Raw genomic sequence first — 19879 nt, 5'->3', positions numbered from 1 at the left:
GAAATGAGGCATTTGTTTGCCATTTATGCCTTATAGTTTCATCACAAATGTATGATGATGTCATAGTTTGAATCTCAGAGGATAGGAATTTTACTAACTGAAGGCGGTTGCTATAGATTCCATGTTTGTGTCTCGCCAAATTCACATGTTAAACCCGACCCCAGGGTGACGGTACAGAAAGGTGGGGCTTTGGGAAGTGATGAAGTGGTGTGGGTAGATCCCCACCATGGGATTCGTGCCCGTATAGCAGAGCCCCCAGGGAGCCCCCAGCCCCTCCCCCACGTGGGGACACAGCGAGAAGACGAGGTCCCCTCACCAGACACCAAATCTGTTGGCACCTTGATCTCCGCCTCCCAGCATCCAGACCTTCGAGAAACACAAGTCTGCTGTCATAAACCACCCACGGTCTATGGTGCACAGACCACAGCCTACGGTGCTCTGTTACTCGCCGAAACTCGCTACAACAGGAGTCAACCATCACAGTTAGATTCTTTTGTGAAAAAATGAATTTGGCACTTGAATCAAAACACAACCCTGTCTGGCCCTTAATGACAAAAAAGCCTCTTAATCCCTCAAAAACCCCCCTCTCTTTCTCACTCAAGTTGTTGTTCAGTGGGTCTAAAGTTACCGTTCTGCAAGAAGGGTAAGTTCCAGAGACCTGTGGAGGCACAAATCGCCTCCGTTCACGACAGCCTCGTCCACACTTCAGAACCCTCGAAGAAGGTAGCTCTCCAGTTCAGTACTCTTAGCACAAGGAAAGAAAAAGGGAGGGGGGACAAGCAATTTTGTGGAGGCGACCGTATGTATGTCTATTACCTCGATGTGGTGACGGTCCCACGGTATGTACGTTTGTCCCCACACCGCTTACCAAAATGTATATGTTGGATAGGTGTCACGTTCATACATAAAATACACATCCACAAAGCAGAGAGGAAAAACGAACACCACAGTTGGATATCTTCTTCCTTTTGACTTTTTAAAAATTATGGATCTCTTTTTCATTTTGAAATTAACACAAGTAAGGGCGCCTGGGGGGCTCAGTCGGTTAAGTGTCCGACTTCGGCTCAGGCCGTGATCTCACGGTTCAGGAGTTCGAGCCCCGTGTCGGGCTCTGGGCTGACAGCTCGGAGCCTGGAGCCTGCTTCGGATTCTGTGTCTCCCTCTCTCTCTTCCCCTCCCCTGCTCATGATCATGCTCTGTCTCTCTCTGAAAAACAAACATTAAAAAAAATTTTGGACAAGAAATTAACACAAAGAAAAGCATTAATTTATTTCCATACTTGTTTGCTAACTTTAAGGCTGTGTCACTCACGCACACATACACGTGCTCAGAACTCTTTTCATGACTTAGAAGGCACTCACCCAGGAAATCGCTGTTAATTATTAGATTTATTAAATTTATTTTTCCTCCAGAAACGGATGTCCTTATATTGATGGGGAGATCATGTTAACACATGCCTAATTTCTCCACATTACCCAGTGGTACAGCTTGAGCCATACTGAAAACAGCACTGAAAACTCTACACCAAAAAGCAAGCAGACCTGTGGTCACTTTCACTCTGTGGTTTTGTTTACATGGGGTTTTTTAAGTTCCAGGGGAGTGTTTTGGAATTCTACACTTCCTATTCAGATGCGTGTTCTGTTTAATGCAGCCACGCATACCAGAGTCAGATGCCAGGATCTAAAGACTGAAGAAATCGAAAGCCAGCTTGAAGCAGAGAAGAAAGTGTAGAAACTGATTCTGAAAATGGGAGCCACTGAAGGGAAGGGGAGGGCCACTGGGAGGAAAACGGAATCTGAAAGGCAATGCGTGTACCTTGCGTGGTGGGTGTGTGCACGCACACGAAACATCAGAAGTAATGTCTGTACTTTCCCCTTAGTGGGACCCCTTGTCATTTAATCTCTACCAGAAAAGAAAACAAACTGTGACACATGTATAATACGGCAAGAAAATTAACATTTGGTTTACTTTTTGCAAATTAAGGAGGATAAGCAGTCTTCCTTCTGGCAGCTTGAAGACTGGACGCAACCAGCCTATGTATCTGCGCTGAGCCTCCCCCACCGGAACTCCCAACGGACGATTCGCTGAAATAATCGGCTTATTCAGACCTCATAGTAAAATGAGGCTTGGATTACTAAAATCAACCCCCTTTTCGTTTCTGTGGATCTTAGGAGGGTTTGTAGACACGCGAGGATAATAAACCAACAGAGTTGCCAAGAGCACGTGGCCATGTTCGTGGTGCCAGGGCGGTGGAGAGCTGACCGCCCCCCCCCCCCCACAGCCATATTTGAACTGTTCTGGACCATTCCTGGCGTGGCTCAGTTGTTAGTTACTAGTTTCATTTTAAGCAGAAAGAAGATTGTATGTGGGTACGTAGATACCTAGAAGTGGGCCTTTCCTTCAGGTAGAAAAAAAAGGAAAGAGACGCCAGCCACGGTTTCAGACTCTGTCTCCAAAAACAGGAGTGTGGCATTGATGAGACTTGATGGTGGGTCTTTGAGAGCCGGAGTGTATTCGGGATCTACAGAACCCAAACCCCAGGGGTCAGGCCCCATATTCGGAACAGGACAAGACATCTGGGTGATTACATTGTGCCCCGAACCCAAACGGCCACAGCTCCAGCCGCGTCCCCCACATCAGGACCCTCCAAACGTCCGCTGTGGTTCTCATGGCACCTCGTCGTGGCACCTGTTTCTCCCCCCCTCCAGCTGACACGCTTCACTCAGCTGGTGCTGACTCACCCCTCCATCGGCAGGGCTTCGCCAAGAAGAAAGCCCATCTACGTGAGCCTGCGGTCCTGCCTCCTGAGAGTCCAACACAAGTGGCCGTGGTCACCGCTGCTGGTTCCCTGTGGGGGCCCCGGTGCCGTGAGTAATCACAGCACCACGGGTTGGGCGAGGGTGCCTCACCCACAGACGTGAGCACCACTGTGCGCCCCTACAGGGAGAGCCGTTTTGTGTCTCAGTACTGCCTTTTAAGAGAGAGACAGACAGACAGCGCGGGGAGGGGCAGACAGAGGTGGAGAGACAGAGAGAATCCCAAGCAGCTTCCACACTGTCAGCACAGAGTCCCCCCTTAGGGCTCAAATTCACAAACCTCAAGGTCATGACCTGAGCCGAAACCAAGAGCCGGATGCTTAACAGACTGAGCCAGCCAGCGCCTGCCCCTCAATACTGTCTCTTTTTTTAAAAATTTTTTTTTCCTTAATGTTTTTACTTATTTTTGAGACAGAGAGAGACAGAGCATGAACAGGGGAGGGGCAGAGAGAGAGGAAGACACAGAATCGGAAACAGGCTCCAGGCTCCGAGCCATCAGCCCAGAGCCCGACGCGGGGCTCGAACTCACAGACCGCGAGATCGTGACCCGGCTGAAGTCGGACGCTCAACCGACTGAGCCACCCAGGTGCCCCAATACTGTCTTAATACTAACTTCAAACACAGGGCAATGCAAACTTATCTAGATAGATCGATAGATAGACAGACAGACAGATGTTAATGTTTTCAAGCGTGATCCTTTTCACCACTGACATTAATTGAGAGATTGGCCATGTCTTGCACACAGCAGGATATATATATATATACTTTTATATCTTAACAATGGAATGTACATCCGCTGCATCACGTTTGAAAATACACTAAACTATATGTGTGTGTCCAGAAGCTACAATGTCACGGCAATGACTTTGCGGCTGTCCAAGGATGACCCTGTCAGCTCCCTGACCCCCAGACAGAAGGAGGCTGGACAACACAGGAACGCACGGGAAAGCCGGGTTCCGAGTGCATCTCGAGGCTTGGGGCTTGTCAGGGGTGTAACATTCCCAGACAAGCTGTGAACATAACACTACTGACTTCCACAAGGATTTGCAAGGAAAGCGGCGGAGAATGCATCATAAGAGAATGCATTGTAAAATAGACCCTGCAAAAACACTTTGTTTTCTCGACAGGTAAGTTAGATTTACTCCTCCTATGGATCTTCCGGGTTGAGGATAGATACTTCACCGTTTTAGCAGACCAGCCGTTATCCTTCTCCAAGCAAGCTTACGGTTACTCTGCTGTCTGTATGTTACCCAGGCAACACCATTTCATCGCCTTGTGGATAACGGTCCACCGGTCGGGGATTTAAAAGGAGTTATTGTCAGTGATAAGGACCACGGAATGGCCAGAAATCCGCAACGCCTTCTCAGAGCAGTCCTTAGGCCTCGTCCACCCCTGACTTCATCAAACCCTGACGTCTCACCGTGGGAAGGGCTGCGTGACACACACGGTGGGACAGACACCCCTAAGGGGAGGAGGCTGGACCCACGGTCCCAGCTCAGCCTCACAAAAGGGCACAAAATGCACAGATGCGAAAGCTTTCGTGGTTTTTGCCTAGTGTTGTGTGTGAGATACGGAAAGCAACTGTTTCCATAAGGAACAAAGGATTAAGGTTCTCTCGGTTGGCACGGGGTTAACTTCTAGAACATTGAGACACGAAGCTCTCCTGACACCAGAGAGGCTGATTAATTCACCAACACTCTTCACATCCACCTAGAATTCCCGAAACATCTTCCGAGGAACTGGGGAGTAGTAAAGACAAAGGACAGCAATTTTTTCAAGGCCGAAATAGCGCAGGGTCCCATTGGCCAAGCTCAACGATTTTTCGTTTGGCTGGGTTTTTTTATTATAGGGAAACTCAAAGTCCGCAGTGTGCTCACTTACGCAGCGAGCTTCCAAAACAGGGAGACGGGCTGTTCCACCTTCTCTACTCTTACTGCCAAACCCGATTCCCACAAAACTTTTTGTGGGAATTTCTAAAACGAGCCCAGGCCACACTGACCCACTTCCCAGAGCCTCCGGTGTCGCACGCTCTGCGTTTTCCCTTGTTCTTTCACGGATTTCTCTGAACCACCACATAGACCCTGGTTTTTTTGCAGATGGTGCACTGAGGTCTGGACAGGCCACATCACCTGCCGAGACCACAGGGCCGGGTGCCAAGCAGGTCCCTGGGTCTGCTTCCGGCCACCACACTGTATCCATTGGAGCCAAGCCAGGGATGAGCCCCTCACACCCGCTGAGAGCTCCAGCCTCGGAGGGGTAGATGGGCACGCGCAGAAAATGCCTTAGCGCGGAGCCAGGAGGAAGTCTGTGTCCACAAAACTTGAGGGGCGCCCGTGTGGCTCAGGGGGTTAAGCATCTCTAGGTTTTGGCTCAGGTCATGATCCTGCGTTTCATGAGTTCAAGCCCCGCATCGGGTTTTGCGCCGACGGTGTGGAGCCTGCTTCGGATTCTCTCTCTCTGCCCCTCCCCACTTGTGCTCTCTCTGTCTCTCTCAAAACAAATAAACTTTGAAGAAAAGCGAAACCTGAGGCAGAAACAATGTGACTGTGACCTTTTGAGACAAGAGTGCAGTCACACAGACGAAACAAAATCTAGACTGACACAGCCCAGGCTGTGAAACACCGCTGGAGGCCAGAGGGACTTCCCCAGTCCCACTGGGAGGGTGGCCGGGCCAGCGGGGGCTCAGTCTGTCTCCACAGCAAGGCTTCTATGTTGCGTGAACTTAAACTGCATCTAGGAATCCTTTCGTTGTCTTCACAGTACAAGGAGTTAAAGACCCTTCGTGCATGAACCGCACGGGGACAGACGGCCATCAGAGCCCAGGGCAAGGATATCCCTTTCCTTAGTCATAAGAGCTCATTCATCCGGCCCGGGCTCCAAGGGGACTGGTCCGATTCAGGTGGTTTGGTGACTTCATCTTATTTAACCTTCAAACAGCACCGCGAGGCATCCCATTTGGGGGGACAGGTCCACTGAGCCTATAAACTTCCAGTCCCACAGCTGCAAAGGGCCCGGAGCCTGTGCACTGTCCCCTCCTTGGCCAGGCGCCCACCGCTGGGGAAGCGGCCCCTCCCCACCTGTGCCCCCCGCTTTGTCCTGCTTCCTCTCCCCAGCTCCACAGCAGTTGGCCGCCCTCTGCACTGGGCCCCTTGCTGGCTTCTGACCCCTCCCAGACACTTCTGTCACCATGCCAGCTACCACTAGAGGTGGGTGGCCTCCCTGAGGGAGCCATCAATTTCTTTATATTGCTGGGGGGGGGGGGCGGGTGGAGGGACATTGAGAGCCACGGCGTTGCCACCTGCCAAGCGGAATCTCCCTTGTGACACGGGCTAATCAAGGCACCGGTGGCTCAGTCGGCTGAACGTCCGATTTCGGCTCAGGTCATGATCTCACGGTCTGTGAGTTCGAGCCCCACATCGGGCTCTGTGCTGACAGCTCGGAGCCTGGAGCCTGCTTCAGATGCTGTGTCTCCCTCTCTCTCTGCCTCTCCCCTGCTCATGCTCTGTCTCTGTCTCTCTCTCAAAACTAAACATTAAAAAAAAAGCCTTCAAGTTGTTACTTTCCTGCATGACATGTCATATGATATAAGCGCCCATAATAAAACATGAAAGAGGGCTGTTCACTGACATTACATCTGCCATCTTGAATATACTACAGAAGATTCCGGTATAAGTGAACATTCAAACCATGCCATTATTATCAGACTTATGCATCACATATCATGTATCAAATGACAAAAACTTTGTATTGATATTGACTCCATGGAGGGAAGCAGCTTCTCATGAAACATTCCATTGTTTCCTTTACTGCATCACACAACTTGTGCGAATATCCCCACCTGTATGAGGAGAGTGGTTGTCTGAGACCCTGAACCTTGGAGGGCATATTGACATTTCCGTGTGTGTGTGTGTGTGTGTGTGTGTGTGTGTGTGCGTGTGTGTGAGAGATTTCTATTCATGCCTAAGTCCTACAGGATTCACAAAATGTGAATGCAAGGTGGAAGGCGGATTTGAATTCTGCTTATGAAGGAATTCTTGATTTGGAGATCAGACTTTGCATTTGTTTACTACATCCTAAGAAATGTAGCAGGCGTGGACTGGGGGTGGGGGGAACCCTCCTTTTGCTCTGAAAATGATCAGGACTTCTATTTTTGGTAATATGGCAAGCAGCCCTTCTGATGCAATCAGCCACAAATCTTAGATAAGATCCAATAAACGTTTTCCCTAAAAAAAAAAGAAAGACGCAAACTATGTGAAGTGATGGGTATGTTAATTAGCCTGATTCCTATCATTATTTCACCGTGTTTATGTATATACCGAATCATCATGCTGTACACCTTAAATATTTATGGTTTTTATTTGTCAATTATATCTCAATAAAGCTGGAAGAAAATTATGTAGAAACTTATTATGACACATGATTAAGGAAAATTTTACTAATTTGATGGTTAACTGTAACAATGAGAAAAAAAGAAATTCTTCTGTACTAATGCACACAATATTAACTTCTCAAATCATCAGCAGCTCGGGAAATATTTTTCCTAACTTTCTGTATCAGACACGTTCTTAAGAATTACAAATTTGATTAGAATACTTAAGTCAGTGATTGAAAGGAATATTATCAACTATCCTTAGAGAGTCACGCTATGTAGAAAGATCGCGGCTGATGACATCTGATACCTGGAGATTTATTTATTGGTGCTATCCAAATTCCTTTCAATGCATTTGTGCGTTAGTATTTCTCTAGCAAAAATCATACATATTGTGGAAAGAGATATGCTCTATTGAAGTGCATAGCAATACAACAATGGCAAGAAACAGAAGCTGTGGATACAGTTGTGTGAGAGATGAACAGCATCTCATAATGCTGAGCTACAAAGGAAGTCAGGCAAGGGACTTTGACACAAGGTACCTAAGGAGAGAAGCGCTATGTTCTACGAATGTCTGCGTCCCTCAAAACTCACAGAGGAAAGCCCTAACCTCTAGTGGGATGGTGTTGGGAGATGGGGCCTTTGGGAGGTGATTAGGTTTAGATGAGTTGACGAGAGTGGGCTCCAGGATGGCACTGGTGTCCTTATAAGAAAAGGGAGAGACCAGAGCCCATCCCCCTCACTCTTTCTGTCTCTCTTTCTGCCACATGAAGACACAGCAAGAAAACTGCCTTTTGCAAACAAGAAAGAGAGTCCTCACCAGACATGTACCCTTTTGGCACCTTGCTCTTGGACTTTCAGCCTCCAGAATTATGAGATCTAGATTCCTGTTGTTCACACCCACCGGAAAACGGCATGTTATCACGGCAGCCAGAGCTAGTACACTAAGTTTAAGAGAGAAGATGTTGTAGCAAGCTCCAGTGGTCCCAAGAAGGAGTTGGTTTCAGCAGTGTGTCATAAATACGCTAAGAGAAGGTGGTGATACTTCGGTGACACGTAGGGTGCTGGCTGGGGTCATGAAATATTGGCCCGTGACCAGAAAACACCAGATCGCGATCCAAAGGCCTTTTTAAGATACAGACACACGACATCTCACATTCGGTGATATGTTTAGGATACAGATATTGGCAAGTTATGGGTTTTTTTAATATTTCTACTCACATTTTTGAGTTCTAACATCAACGTCTTTTCCCAAACTAGATGTCTGAACTGATTTCCATAATAGCCTTGGTGGTGTAATCATCTATTTTTGTTCTATTTATTGCTCGGTGAAAGTTGTTTGCCATTAAAACATATTTCCTCTCAGATGAAAAATGAATAATAATTACATGCTAAATGAGGTCTTTTAAATATCTGCAGCTTGAGAGAAGCTACTGACGGTATGATAATATTTTACAAAATTATATCCTTATTTTCCTTTCTAAAAACGGCCTTGAGTGTTTGTAAGGATTTTGGAAGTGTATCTGATATTTGTATACGATACACGGGACACATTTTTAAAGGAGGTCGAATTGTGCTATCTTATCATATCCCTTCCAAGACTGAAGGCATCATTGGTCCCTGGGAGCCAATAGATTGAAAGATTGAAAGATTCGCCTGAGGTAGAAGCCGGACATATATATCAGAAGTATAGTTTTTTCCACTCCAACCAAAAAAGCATTTGAAATTAAGTCAGGGCATGAAGTGATTTATTTTGCAGGACCCGTCACGTTACTATTGAGATTAAACGCAAGATACTGCACGAGCAACGCACGATTACCAAGACTGCCAGAGGCTTAGCGCCCATGTCTGTGATGTCAAGCTGACTTATTAGGGGCTAGACATCACGGCATGGAATGTCATTTTGAAAGATTTAATAATAAACCAAGGGCTTAGAGAAAAGGAAGAAGCAAAAAAATCCTGACTGAAGGGAAGAAAGAGAGAACCATCTTAGACTTTTGAGAAACCGATTATTTAACACAGGTATTGGGCGTGAAGTAGAAGACACAAACATCAAGAGTACGTGGAAGAGCAGAATGGTAGGCACTGGGCAAACGGAGAGCTAGAAGTCCAACGCCTGCGTTAAGGGACGTGGTCTAGTTGTTTTGGGGGACAGACAGTTACAGGTGTCCCCCAAGCCACATCCCTTAAAGACATTGTTTCATAGCCCATTCCTCCTACAATCCGCTTTAACAATCAGTTTTGAATGTGGATGCCCAAAGAAATATTTAATGTAATAAGTTCAGGAAGATCGCATTTCAAGGTCTTCCTCTACGTAACTAATCGTGCGTTATTGCCAAATTCTCCTTCAAAATTCTTTGTTTCATCAATTTGATGGGAAATAACACCGGTGTCCTTGGCATTGTGTTAAGGAAGAGCCATCTTGGATGCTCCCACCCTCTCTGACGTGACGTTCTGTGACAGGACTACACCAAGGAGCACGGAATGTCACTGCTAGACACGGAACCAAGATTCACGATGGCTTGTTCCAAGATCTGCTTGGCCCGTGTCACTAATATTTAGATTCTTCCAGGGAAACAACGCGTTGGTGGATCTTTCAGCTGTAAATAGGAAGTTAATAATATACTTGGACTCCACAGTCCACAGCCAGCGTCTCTATCTTGGGCTTTTGCATAGCATCTCTATTGTTATTTATTGTGTCAACGCCAGGACTAAACTCGACAATAAATGAAGTATCAATTACCAGGTCACCACCCTAACATCTCACAAAATTCATTGAGCATAGTAAGAGTAATGGTTGATTCAAACGGAAGCTGCTCTTGAAATAAATGAGCTTCACGAAAAACAGAAAAGAAAAAGAAGAAGGCTTCTTGGCAAACATTGACTCAGAAAGTGCAGCACTACAAAAAAAATTTTGAGAATGAATTGGATTTTTCTGCTTTATATGGAAATCTGTGTTCCTTTACATGAATATTTCAGTGCAGACTTCTTTAAATATTAAATTTGACTTCATAAAATAAGAAGAAAATAAGAAAGAACCACAGAGTCATTTCCCTGAGCCCTCTCCTCAGTTGAGAAGAAAACCACATAAAACGCTTTTTTTTTTTAGAAAAAAATAAATCTAATTCATTCTGATCACCCAGTAACAGAACTAGATCAGTCAGCTGCTAAACTATCATTCTTTAAGACACGCTTGTGCCCTCGATGATCAGGGCTGAGTAAACCCCGAGTAAGCCACGCATCCTTCAAAGGAGGAGGGAAGGAAGACTGGAGGGTCAGGCCGGCCGCCCGCAGGCAGCAGAAGGGGATGAGGCCCTAGAAAGCCTTGGGCCCATCCGGTCAGCAGCAGGAGGGACAGGCGGAGACGAGGCCCAGACACTTCAGATTTGGTGCACTTCGGCGAATGTACGGAAGACGAGGACAGATAACACAGGACAGTCAGGTCAATAGATCAGCCCGCTGAGGATCTCCCTGGGGAAGATTAATTACAGTGGTCAGAGTCACCAGGAACCAACTGGGGGTCGTATAGAAACTGTGCAGGAAATCCAGAAGCATGAACACTTAAGATTAAACAGACAAATCGGGCGTACACCCCTTCGCAACGACGCACTCGGGGGTTCGCTGTGGTTTCTCGGCCCCTTTCTGTTTTAATGGTGACGGCGATGTGCATCTCGTCATACTTCGTAGTCACAGTCTTGTAAGCGGCCTCACGCTCTACTCTAAACCGTCTCTACACTGGCGTGTGAAACATTGGTTGTTTTCAAGTTTTCACTTAATTCTAGTTAGTTAACCTACAGTGTAGTCTTGGCTTCTGGAGTAGAACCCAGTGATTCATCTCTTACATATGACACCCAGTGCCCATTCCCACCAGTGCCCTCCTCGATGCCCATCACCCATCTGGCCCACCCACCCCCCATCAACCCTCAGCTTGTTTTCTATCATTAAGACCCTCACGGTTTGCTTCACTCTCTTTTCTTTTCCTTCCCATATGTTCATCTGTTTTCTTAAATCCCACACACGAGTGAAATCGTGTACTATTTGCCTTGCTCTGCCTGACTTATTTCATTAACGGCACCAGTGTTTCACACAGTTATTTGCAATGTCGATCAAGCCATCCATTTGATTTGGAAAACAAGGTACATTCTGTCACTTTAGCAGGAGCTCGGGGGCCCCCGTCTTGAGGGGAATGAGGGTGAAAAGCAGACGGAACTTAGAACACAATCCGCAGAAGCACAGTGGGTGAACAGGAAAGCTGGCGGGAGGAAGGAACCGGGGAGTCGTAAAGAAGAGTTTGTATTTTTTCCAGCTTTATTGACGTACACCTGGCAAATAAAAATTGCATGTATAAGGTGCACAACTTGATGTGTTGATATACATTATGATATAGTCACCACGACCGATGTCAGAGAGTCACAGGAGCACGGCGAAGAGAGTCCATCGAGGGGCGGGGGGTAGGGGTGGGGAATGAGGGGAATGGTGGTCAAAGGCTGCAAACTTTCAGTTACAAGATGAGCAGGTTCTGGAGATCTTGACTCCAGAATGTGAGTCAAGAGGATGTTCGCTGAGAGGATAGGTGGGCACAAAACAAACAGAAACGGCAGCTGCCATCTGAGCTTCACCAGATGACGGACACGTGGGGCGGTGGATGCTGTGACTTGCACAGAGACCCGAGCCAAAGCACTTTGCTGCCTCTGGATGGATATAAAGCTCACAGAGACTTCTAGGGCCATGTTTATGCGTAGGTCTTTGTAAGCATTATGAACAAGCGAGGACTTGATTTTGATTTTGGTTTCCATGGAAGATATTTAAGCACGAAATTATATCATCGGTCTTGTATTAGAGGGGGACGGTTCTTTAAAAAAAGTCTGAGATGGCCAAAGAAAGACACTGGAGGCAGTCAATCAGAGAAAAGGACAGCAAGACAGTCCAAGTGGAAGATGACTGCAGCAATGAGGAGAGAAATCATGGCAGGGGCAGAGGGTGGGGAGTGGGGAAAATACACGTGTTCAGCTCAGAATAAACGATCAAGCATTTAATACCAGCAAGAGCTAATATGTATTTCATGTGCAACCATTCTGTGCTCAAGGTCTATCTTCATTATCTTAACTTCTCTTAAGTAACTTTTAATTACTAGACCCATTTCACACCCAAGGAAACTAAGAACTCAAGTATCTTGACTAAGGTCAAACAAATAGCCAGAAAATACTGAGCCATAACCGAGCTCAGTTCTGTCTGATTTCCACACCACCGATGGCTATGACTTCCTGGTGGTCCGACATTGGAGGCAGAGAGAGAGCGTCCTGGGAAAGAGTGTGCTGTTGACCAGGACTCTAAATAGCCACACCCCGAGAAAATCAGCAATCATCAGGATCAAAACCACACAGTAAATGAGCTAACTTCAGAAAATGCTTAACTTGAGGTCCCCGAGGGATGGAGGTGTCTTTAACGTAGTTAGAAAGAACTGATGGGCTGAATCAGAGTTCAGAAATCTTCAGTGCATATAAGCTGTGCAACCCGATAACATTTTTTGGAGTAAAACTCTGGTGTACAAGTAAAATAACAATGAGATACCACTACGCAGCTATTAGAATGGTTAAAATCACAAACACGGACCACGCCACATGCTGGCAAGGCCGTGGAGGTCCAGGAGTGCTCACTCACTGCTGGTGGGAATGCAAAATGGTGCGGACACTTCGGAAGACAGTTTGGTGGTTTCTCACAAAACTAAAACACTCCTACTGTGTGATCCAGCCATCGGGTTCTTCAGGATTTACCCAAATGACTTGAAAACTTACGTCCCAACAAAAATCTGCACATTAATGTTTATAGCAGCTCTATGTACAGTTGCCAAAACTTGGAAGAAACCAAGATGTCCTTTAATGGGGGATGGGTAAACACACAGTGGTCCATCTGGACAATGGAATATTATCCAGAGCTAGAAATGAGGTCTAGCAAATGAAAAGACATGGAGAAACCTTCATGGGCACTGCCAAGTATAAGAAGCAAAGCCAAAAAGATACATACTGTGTCATTCCAACTGTATGGCATTCTGAAAAATCAAAACTGTATAGAGTCCTTGGAGAGTTTAGAGGTGGCCCGTGAGTGGGAAGAAGAGGTGAGTGGGTGAGTGGGTGGAACACAGGGATTTGGGGCAGTGTAACTATTCTGGAAGCTGCTGAAATGGCAAATACATTTGTCCAAACCCATAGGATATGTGACACAAAGGATGAGCCCTAAGGTAAACTATGGACTTCAGTTAATAGTAATGTATCAATACTGACTCATCAGTTATAACAAATATACCGAGTAATGCAAGGTGTTCATATTAGGGGACACTGTATGGGGGGAGAGGGAGGGAAATAAGGGAACACTCTGCACCCAGTCTTTCAATAATATTGAATATTGTTCTTTTGAATATTTCAGTACACCTAAAACTCTAAAAATTAAAGCCTCTAATTTTTTTAAATGTGTATGAAGAGAGCCAATGATGATATTTGGAAAACACCGATAATTAAGAGCTGAATGGAAGAAGAGGAGGTGAGTTTTTAAAAAGGAATAAAAAGGAATGAATTCCAAGCTACCGAGCTGGCCGTCACAGCCAACTGTCAATTGTTACCGAAATAACTTGACGGATGAGGCTCCCTGCAATCCTCAATCCCATCGCATAAGAATCCAAGAAAGATTAAATATAAATGTTCCTAATGCGTGTGAATGTATTCAGCTGATGCCTGTGCAATCACCACTTTGGGGGCCACATGAACAGCAGCAACTCTGTGTCTTTCAACCTAGGACATTCACAGGACATACAAGGCATTTTCCTGCTCTTTCAACTCCTCTGTAATCACAGCTGAATGAGGAAGGAGAGGACTTCACAGCCATGCTTGGCGGCCCCATTATACATTTGTGACCATTTGCTTCCGGTGACCCTTGGGCCCACCGGGTGGTCCCGTGCCATTTCTCTGTCCCACCCGCTGTCTCTTCTCCCAAGTGACTCCTATGCACCTCCCTTGGTTTCTCAACTTCCATCTCCCTCTCTGACCTCCCCAAATGCATGGGAAAACTCCTTTGGTTGGCTTTCCCTGGTGGGGGAAGTAGACAAAACTTTTAGACTCTGTAAATGCAGCATCTCCCAACTCACCTCATCTGCAGCCGTATTCTTTGGAGCTCGACAGAATCATAATGATCATGAAATTGATACACGAGAAGATGGGGCTCACAGATGTTGCACCCTTTTGAAGATCAGAGAACAGATGTGCGATGGTGCTCAATACTCTAAGTCCACAGCCCAGAACTTTCCCTGCCAATCCCTTCAAAGTTTTGTAGCCGTTTGCCACGTGTATCTAAGGTGGCATTACACCACAGTAACGCTAACCTCTTTTTTAACCTAAATGACAAGTTCTTTGTAGAGGTTCTCTCAATGATCACTTGTCCAAAATGTAAATATTCATTTCAGTTCTTCTGACCTGAGTTCCAGCAGCTGCACATGGAATAAATTCCATGTTATTTTAGAGAATTGCAGGGTCAGCTTCAAGTACCAGTAATGGTAGACTCTGTGGGCACATGTGTGTATGCATGTGTTCGTGTGCATGTTTGTGCATGTGTGCGTATGTGTGTGCATACAATCTTCTTCATTTTCAGTGTGTGCTAGAGTAGATGCCTAGCACACAGCAGCAACTAAATAGATGTTTATTAAATGGAAGTGTAAGTCAATGAATGGATGAATCTTTAACAACAGAGCTTCCGATATATGAGTCAACCTTTAATGCAGCCTCAATGGGGGATGCATGATTTTTAGCTTCGGTCATTCATGGTTAAGTTCTACCATGATGACCTTGGACAAGAAACCTTACCTTTCTGAGATCCAGATCCCTTATTCACAGAACAGGGTAGAACTATGTATCTACTTTGCAAGTTTGAAATTAAAAATAGTAATAATACATGAAAGGTATTTGGCCACAGATATTTCACTGCCAATAAATGGTATGCTTTATGGCTGTCCTTGTTTATAATTCTCTAACACACACCCTGAGGGTTTTTTAAACTCATGGAAACTTACTGTTAGCAAATAAAGTACTACAAAGTTTTAAAAACTCTAATCAGTAAAGGTAAAAATTTGGGGACGTAAAGATAAAAATGAAAGCAAGACACAGTCAATGGGCTAAGAGTTGGGTGGTTGGTGATTACGGAAATTACACAGCATGTGAAGATACACAGGGTCCCTCCAGGACTGAGATGGGGGCCTTAGAAGGGACCCCAGAAGACGATCATAAGAAAAAAATATGTACATAAAGAGAAACTCTAAATAACTCTAAAGATTAAAAAAAATCTTGGAAAGTGTTATGGACTAAATTGTGTCCCTCCAAAAATTCATATTTAGAAGTCCAAAGCCCCAGGATCTCAGAAGGTGATTGCGTTTAGAGTTGGGGTCTTTAAAGAGATGATTAAGCTCTTTCCAACATTTTTCCATGCCTCCATGATGGTACGCATGAACATCCTGGCAGATGCTCTCAAGGGCAGCAACAATGCCAGTAAGAGAGGCAAACACCAGGTTCTTCTTAGGCTCTGCTCCAAAGTCATCCTCCGGTTTCTAATTGTGATGATGAAGCGTGTTTACATTGGTGAATTTGAAATGACTGATGATCACAGAGACGGGAAGACTGCTGTGACCCTGACAGGCAGGCTAAACACGCATGGAGTGACCAGCCCCAGACGTGACGCACAACTCAAAGATCTAGAAAAATGGCAGGATGATCTGCTCCCGCCCTGCCAATTTGGTTTCAATGCACCAACAACCTTAGCTGGCATCGTGCACCATGAAGGAGCAAGGCAAAAACACACAGGAGGGAAAACCCCGGGATTCCTTTTCTAGGGAGGTAATATACACATGCAAATCAAATGCCTCAGAGGGAAAAAAGGGAGAGGTAACTAAGGTAAAACAAGGCTGTTGGCGTGGGCCCCACTCCAGTATGACAGATGTCCTGTTAAGAAGAGGAGGGGAGGACGCGGTCATGCTCAGAGGGATGACCACGTGAGGACATGGGGACAGATGGTGTCTACACTGCCCACACCTGGATCTGGGACTTCCCACCCCAAGACTGTGAGTCAGTGAATCTCTGTTGTGTAAAAGCCCCAGCCTGTGGTGGCCTGAGCGGACTAAGATGAGGGTGTAAGAACTACCGTGTATCCCACACCCCCGAATGGACCTTTCCTGAACTAGATCTCAGCGGGTCACATTAGAGTCTTCTCCTTCGTGCTTACACGTGTCTTGGCAGGTCGGCTTTCCATATTGCACTTGAAACTTGCCCGGGTACAGAAGAACATAGTCTGCAACTTGCCCGATTCTCTCCCCTGCTTTCATAATCCATGTGCTTGTGCTTCAGGGACAGGACATAAACAGCACATCCTCTCTCCATGTTACCGATTAAGACCACCATAGAGATTGCTGTAGCAGATGCTATGTTTATATTAAGTTTATGAAAATTCACCAGGGACACAGGCTCCATAAAATGCACAACACGACACAACCTGCTGATATCAGGATAACCATGCTATTTTCTATGTTGCAGAAGACTTCTTTGAAACAGAGGGGGTAGCGGTAGTCACTGACGAAACTTTCACTCGGTGCCACTGTGGGCCAGGTGACCACGGGTGGCGGAGGAGGAAAGAGGGCTGAGTGGGACTTACCACAAGTAAGAAATGGAGGGAACAAGGAGACCCAGAGCCCAGTCCATTATATGGGGCACGCTGTATTTCAAAATGTGTGTCTCTTGCAGTTACTAAGAACTGTATGCCATGATATCAGATCGTTTGTGTTTACTGGTGGGGGAAACAGACACAACTAAACTTCCATTCTATTGGGCGTGTGGCCTCGGAAGCAGTACCGTGGAATTCTCTCCATCCTCCCTCAGCCTTCCCTGGGCTCTTACATCCACTTTATCTTTTTCTGCCCTTTCCTCTGCCTTCACAGCATTTCCTTCGGTCCCCACGACCGCCCTGGCTTCCTTGTTACTTCTTCCTCGTCTCCTTCATCCTTCCTCCTCTTTAGATTTGTGTTTTCCTTGCCTGGGTGGCTCAGTGGGTTGAGCGTCCACCCTTGATTTCAGCTCAGGTCATGATCTCACAGTTCATGTGATGGAGTCCGTGTTGGGCTCTGCCTTGACCGTGTGGAGCCTGCTTGGGATTCTCCCTCCTCTCTCTCTGCCCCTCCCCTGCTCGTGCTCACTCTCACTCTCTCTCTCAAAGGAAAGAAATATTGACAAATAATAATAAAGTAAGAATAAAAATGTTGTGGTGGTTTTTCCTGTGCAACTGCATTTTTAAAAAGAGATGAACTCCTCACATGCACACGTAAAAGGAACAAAAACAAAATGGACAATGGAATGCTTTTATGAAAATTAACGGGGTGATCCCTCACCTGATAATCCAAGAATGTGAGTTCTGCAGAAACATCCCCCAAATGACAGATCCTCTCAGTCGAAGGACCCGGGGAGACATAGACAAAAAGTCCTGGATTTATAGTCTTTTAATATAACAATCCAGCCCGGCTATGAAACTGGGCCTACTGTATGTATCACACTCAGATTATTCCAACATTTTTTTTTTATCCCTGATGGAGACGTAATGGGTTGGAACACTTAACTTCCTGTCTTGGTCCCACATGGGGCAAGACCTCAGCAAGGAATTTCTCCAACTCATGCAGAAAGTCTGACAGTATCGTTTTCCCATCTTCAGAGAAAGCAAGGGGTTTGGTCTCACACTTTAGCAGAAGTATCACTGTAATCGTCTGAAGTACAGAGCTTGAAGAGAGTGTTACGCTCAGATATGGTCTGAGCAGGCTCCAAGCTGGGAGAGGAAGGGGGTGAGGTGGAGAGGAGTCCCAGTGAATTGTTCACGGCAAGCTAGATATCAGCAGGTGATGAGACAGGGACACAGGTCTAGCTCCTGATGGGGGGATGGTAGCAATTAGATGAGTTTTGGGGTCTCAGGTGGTAAAAATATTCATGACTTTGACTTCTTTTTCCAACTGTTATTACAAAGTATAAATTTATTCCATTTCTGAAGGAACTGTGAGGTGATTCACCAACTAATTATGCACTAACTTATTCATTTCCTTTAGGTTAAATGATATAAATTTTCCTCCTGAGATGCTTAACTGAGCCGAATTCACCAGAGTTTTTGAGGTGGGAGTTGGAAAGGGAGAGAGATGCTCTCTAATTACCTCGTATTGGAAAAGAGGTCAGAGCTTGCATGTCCAACACTCACTAAGGGCCATTCTAGAGTTTTCTTCCCTTGGCAAATGAAACAGAAAGCCATGGTTAATTACGCTTTCCATTTGATATTGAATGCTTTTGGTTTAAAATTTCAAAGAAGCAGGTAAATTGGTGACAAGTCTCACTCACAGTGAGACTCTCTTCTCCAAGAAACATCTCCACGGCCGGTGTGGGGTGGCTGCGTGGGGCCAGAGGCTGGAAAGAAACAGCGGTTTGGAAACCATGAGGTAGAAGGTACAGGATCATGTGACAGTGACCAAGAGACCTGGAGACTGGTTTGTTCTTAAATATGGAGCCCATCAAGCCACTGACTGCATAAGAGCCCTCCCCCAGAAGCGTCAAGGACACTTGGAATTGGAAATTGGAATTGGAAAGCTGGCAGATGAAACTATTTCCTTGGCCAACCAGAAACAGTGGAGCCTGTGCCACAAATGAAACATAGGAAAAACCACCCAAGATATGCATTCGTTCCCTCGTTGTGGTGACAAGGGAAGGTTTATAAAGCCGTCTACTCTGGGGTAAGGAAAGAGCAGACAATAATGTCACCATGTCGTCAGATCAAAGAGCGTCGTTCACCATGGCACCACCATTGTCTTCATTTACCAACAGGAAAAACTAGAAGTGACCTTGCCTTCCTGGCACACATTCATCCCAGGAAGTGACCAGTCACCAGGACCTGCTGGCTTTCCAAGCCCTCCCACTCCGGCCGCTCCATCCAAGGCACGTCGGTTATTATCTTGCCTTCAAGACTGAAACACCCCTGGGAGCTGCAGCCCCAGGCAGGTGAGACGAAGGCAGATAAGGACTCTAATCCCTTAAGAGCTTTTCCAGGGAAGATCACTGGTTTCCCCAAAGGAGATATTGCATTTGCTTGAGTTTCACGTGTAAAAATTCCTCGATACAGTGTTTCAAGTTATTCTTCTATTAGTCAAAATGAAATTTAAGTCAAAATTGGTTTTATATGCGTTATTATGACAACTTTGTTACTACAGAAAACTGTTGACCTACAAAGATCAACTACATATAAGCCTTAAAGACATGATGAGAACAGGGGCGCCGGGGTGGCTCAGTCGGTTGAGTGTCCAGCTTCGGCTCAGGTCATGATCTCACAGTTTGTGGGTTCGAGCCCCGCGTCGGGCTCTGTGCTGACAGCTGGGAGCCTGCAGCCTGCTTCGGATTCTGTGTCTCCCTCTCTCTGCCCCACCCCTGCTTGCGCTCTGTGTCTCTCTCAAAAATAAATAAACACTTAAACATTTAAAAAAAGAAAAAAAACATGACAAGAATAAAATTGGGTAAAAAATTGTTGTGAGCTGAGCGGCCGGCGCTGTGGGTACCGTGGGCTGTGCACTCTGTGCTAAGTGCTCTGGAGTCTATGCTGCGCTGGGGACTGTGTCCCGTGTCCTGTGAACCCCTCACTGTGTCCT

At 46.0% G+C, this 19879-nt stretch overlaps 1 protein-coding gene across 1 annotated transcript; it reads left to right on the top strand.

Annotated features, from left to right (window-relative positions):
- Positions 1 to 15658: 15658 nt before the first annotated feature.
- On the top strand, positions 15659 to 16054 carry LOC115511438 (40S ribosomal protein S15a-like). Its single transcript, XM_032593034.1, has one exon. It carries the CDS (start codon positions 15659 to 15661, stop codon positions 16052 to 16054), a length of 396 nt encoding a protein of 131 aa, XP_032448925.1.
- Positions 16055 to 19879: the final 3825 nt, after the last annotated feature.

Source organism: Lynx canadensis, chromosome B1 (genome assembly GCF_007474595.2).
Source record: "Lynx canadensis isolate LIC74 chromosome B1, mLynCan4.pri.v2, whole genome shotgun sequence".
NCBI classification, from domain to species: Eukaryota; Metazoa; Chordata; class Mammalia; order Carnivora; family Felidae; genus Lynx; species Lynx canadensis.
The sequence above is the reverse complement of the archived record's forward strand: the minus strand, read 5'-3'. Positions and strand labels throughout refer to the sequence as shown.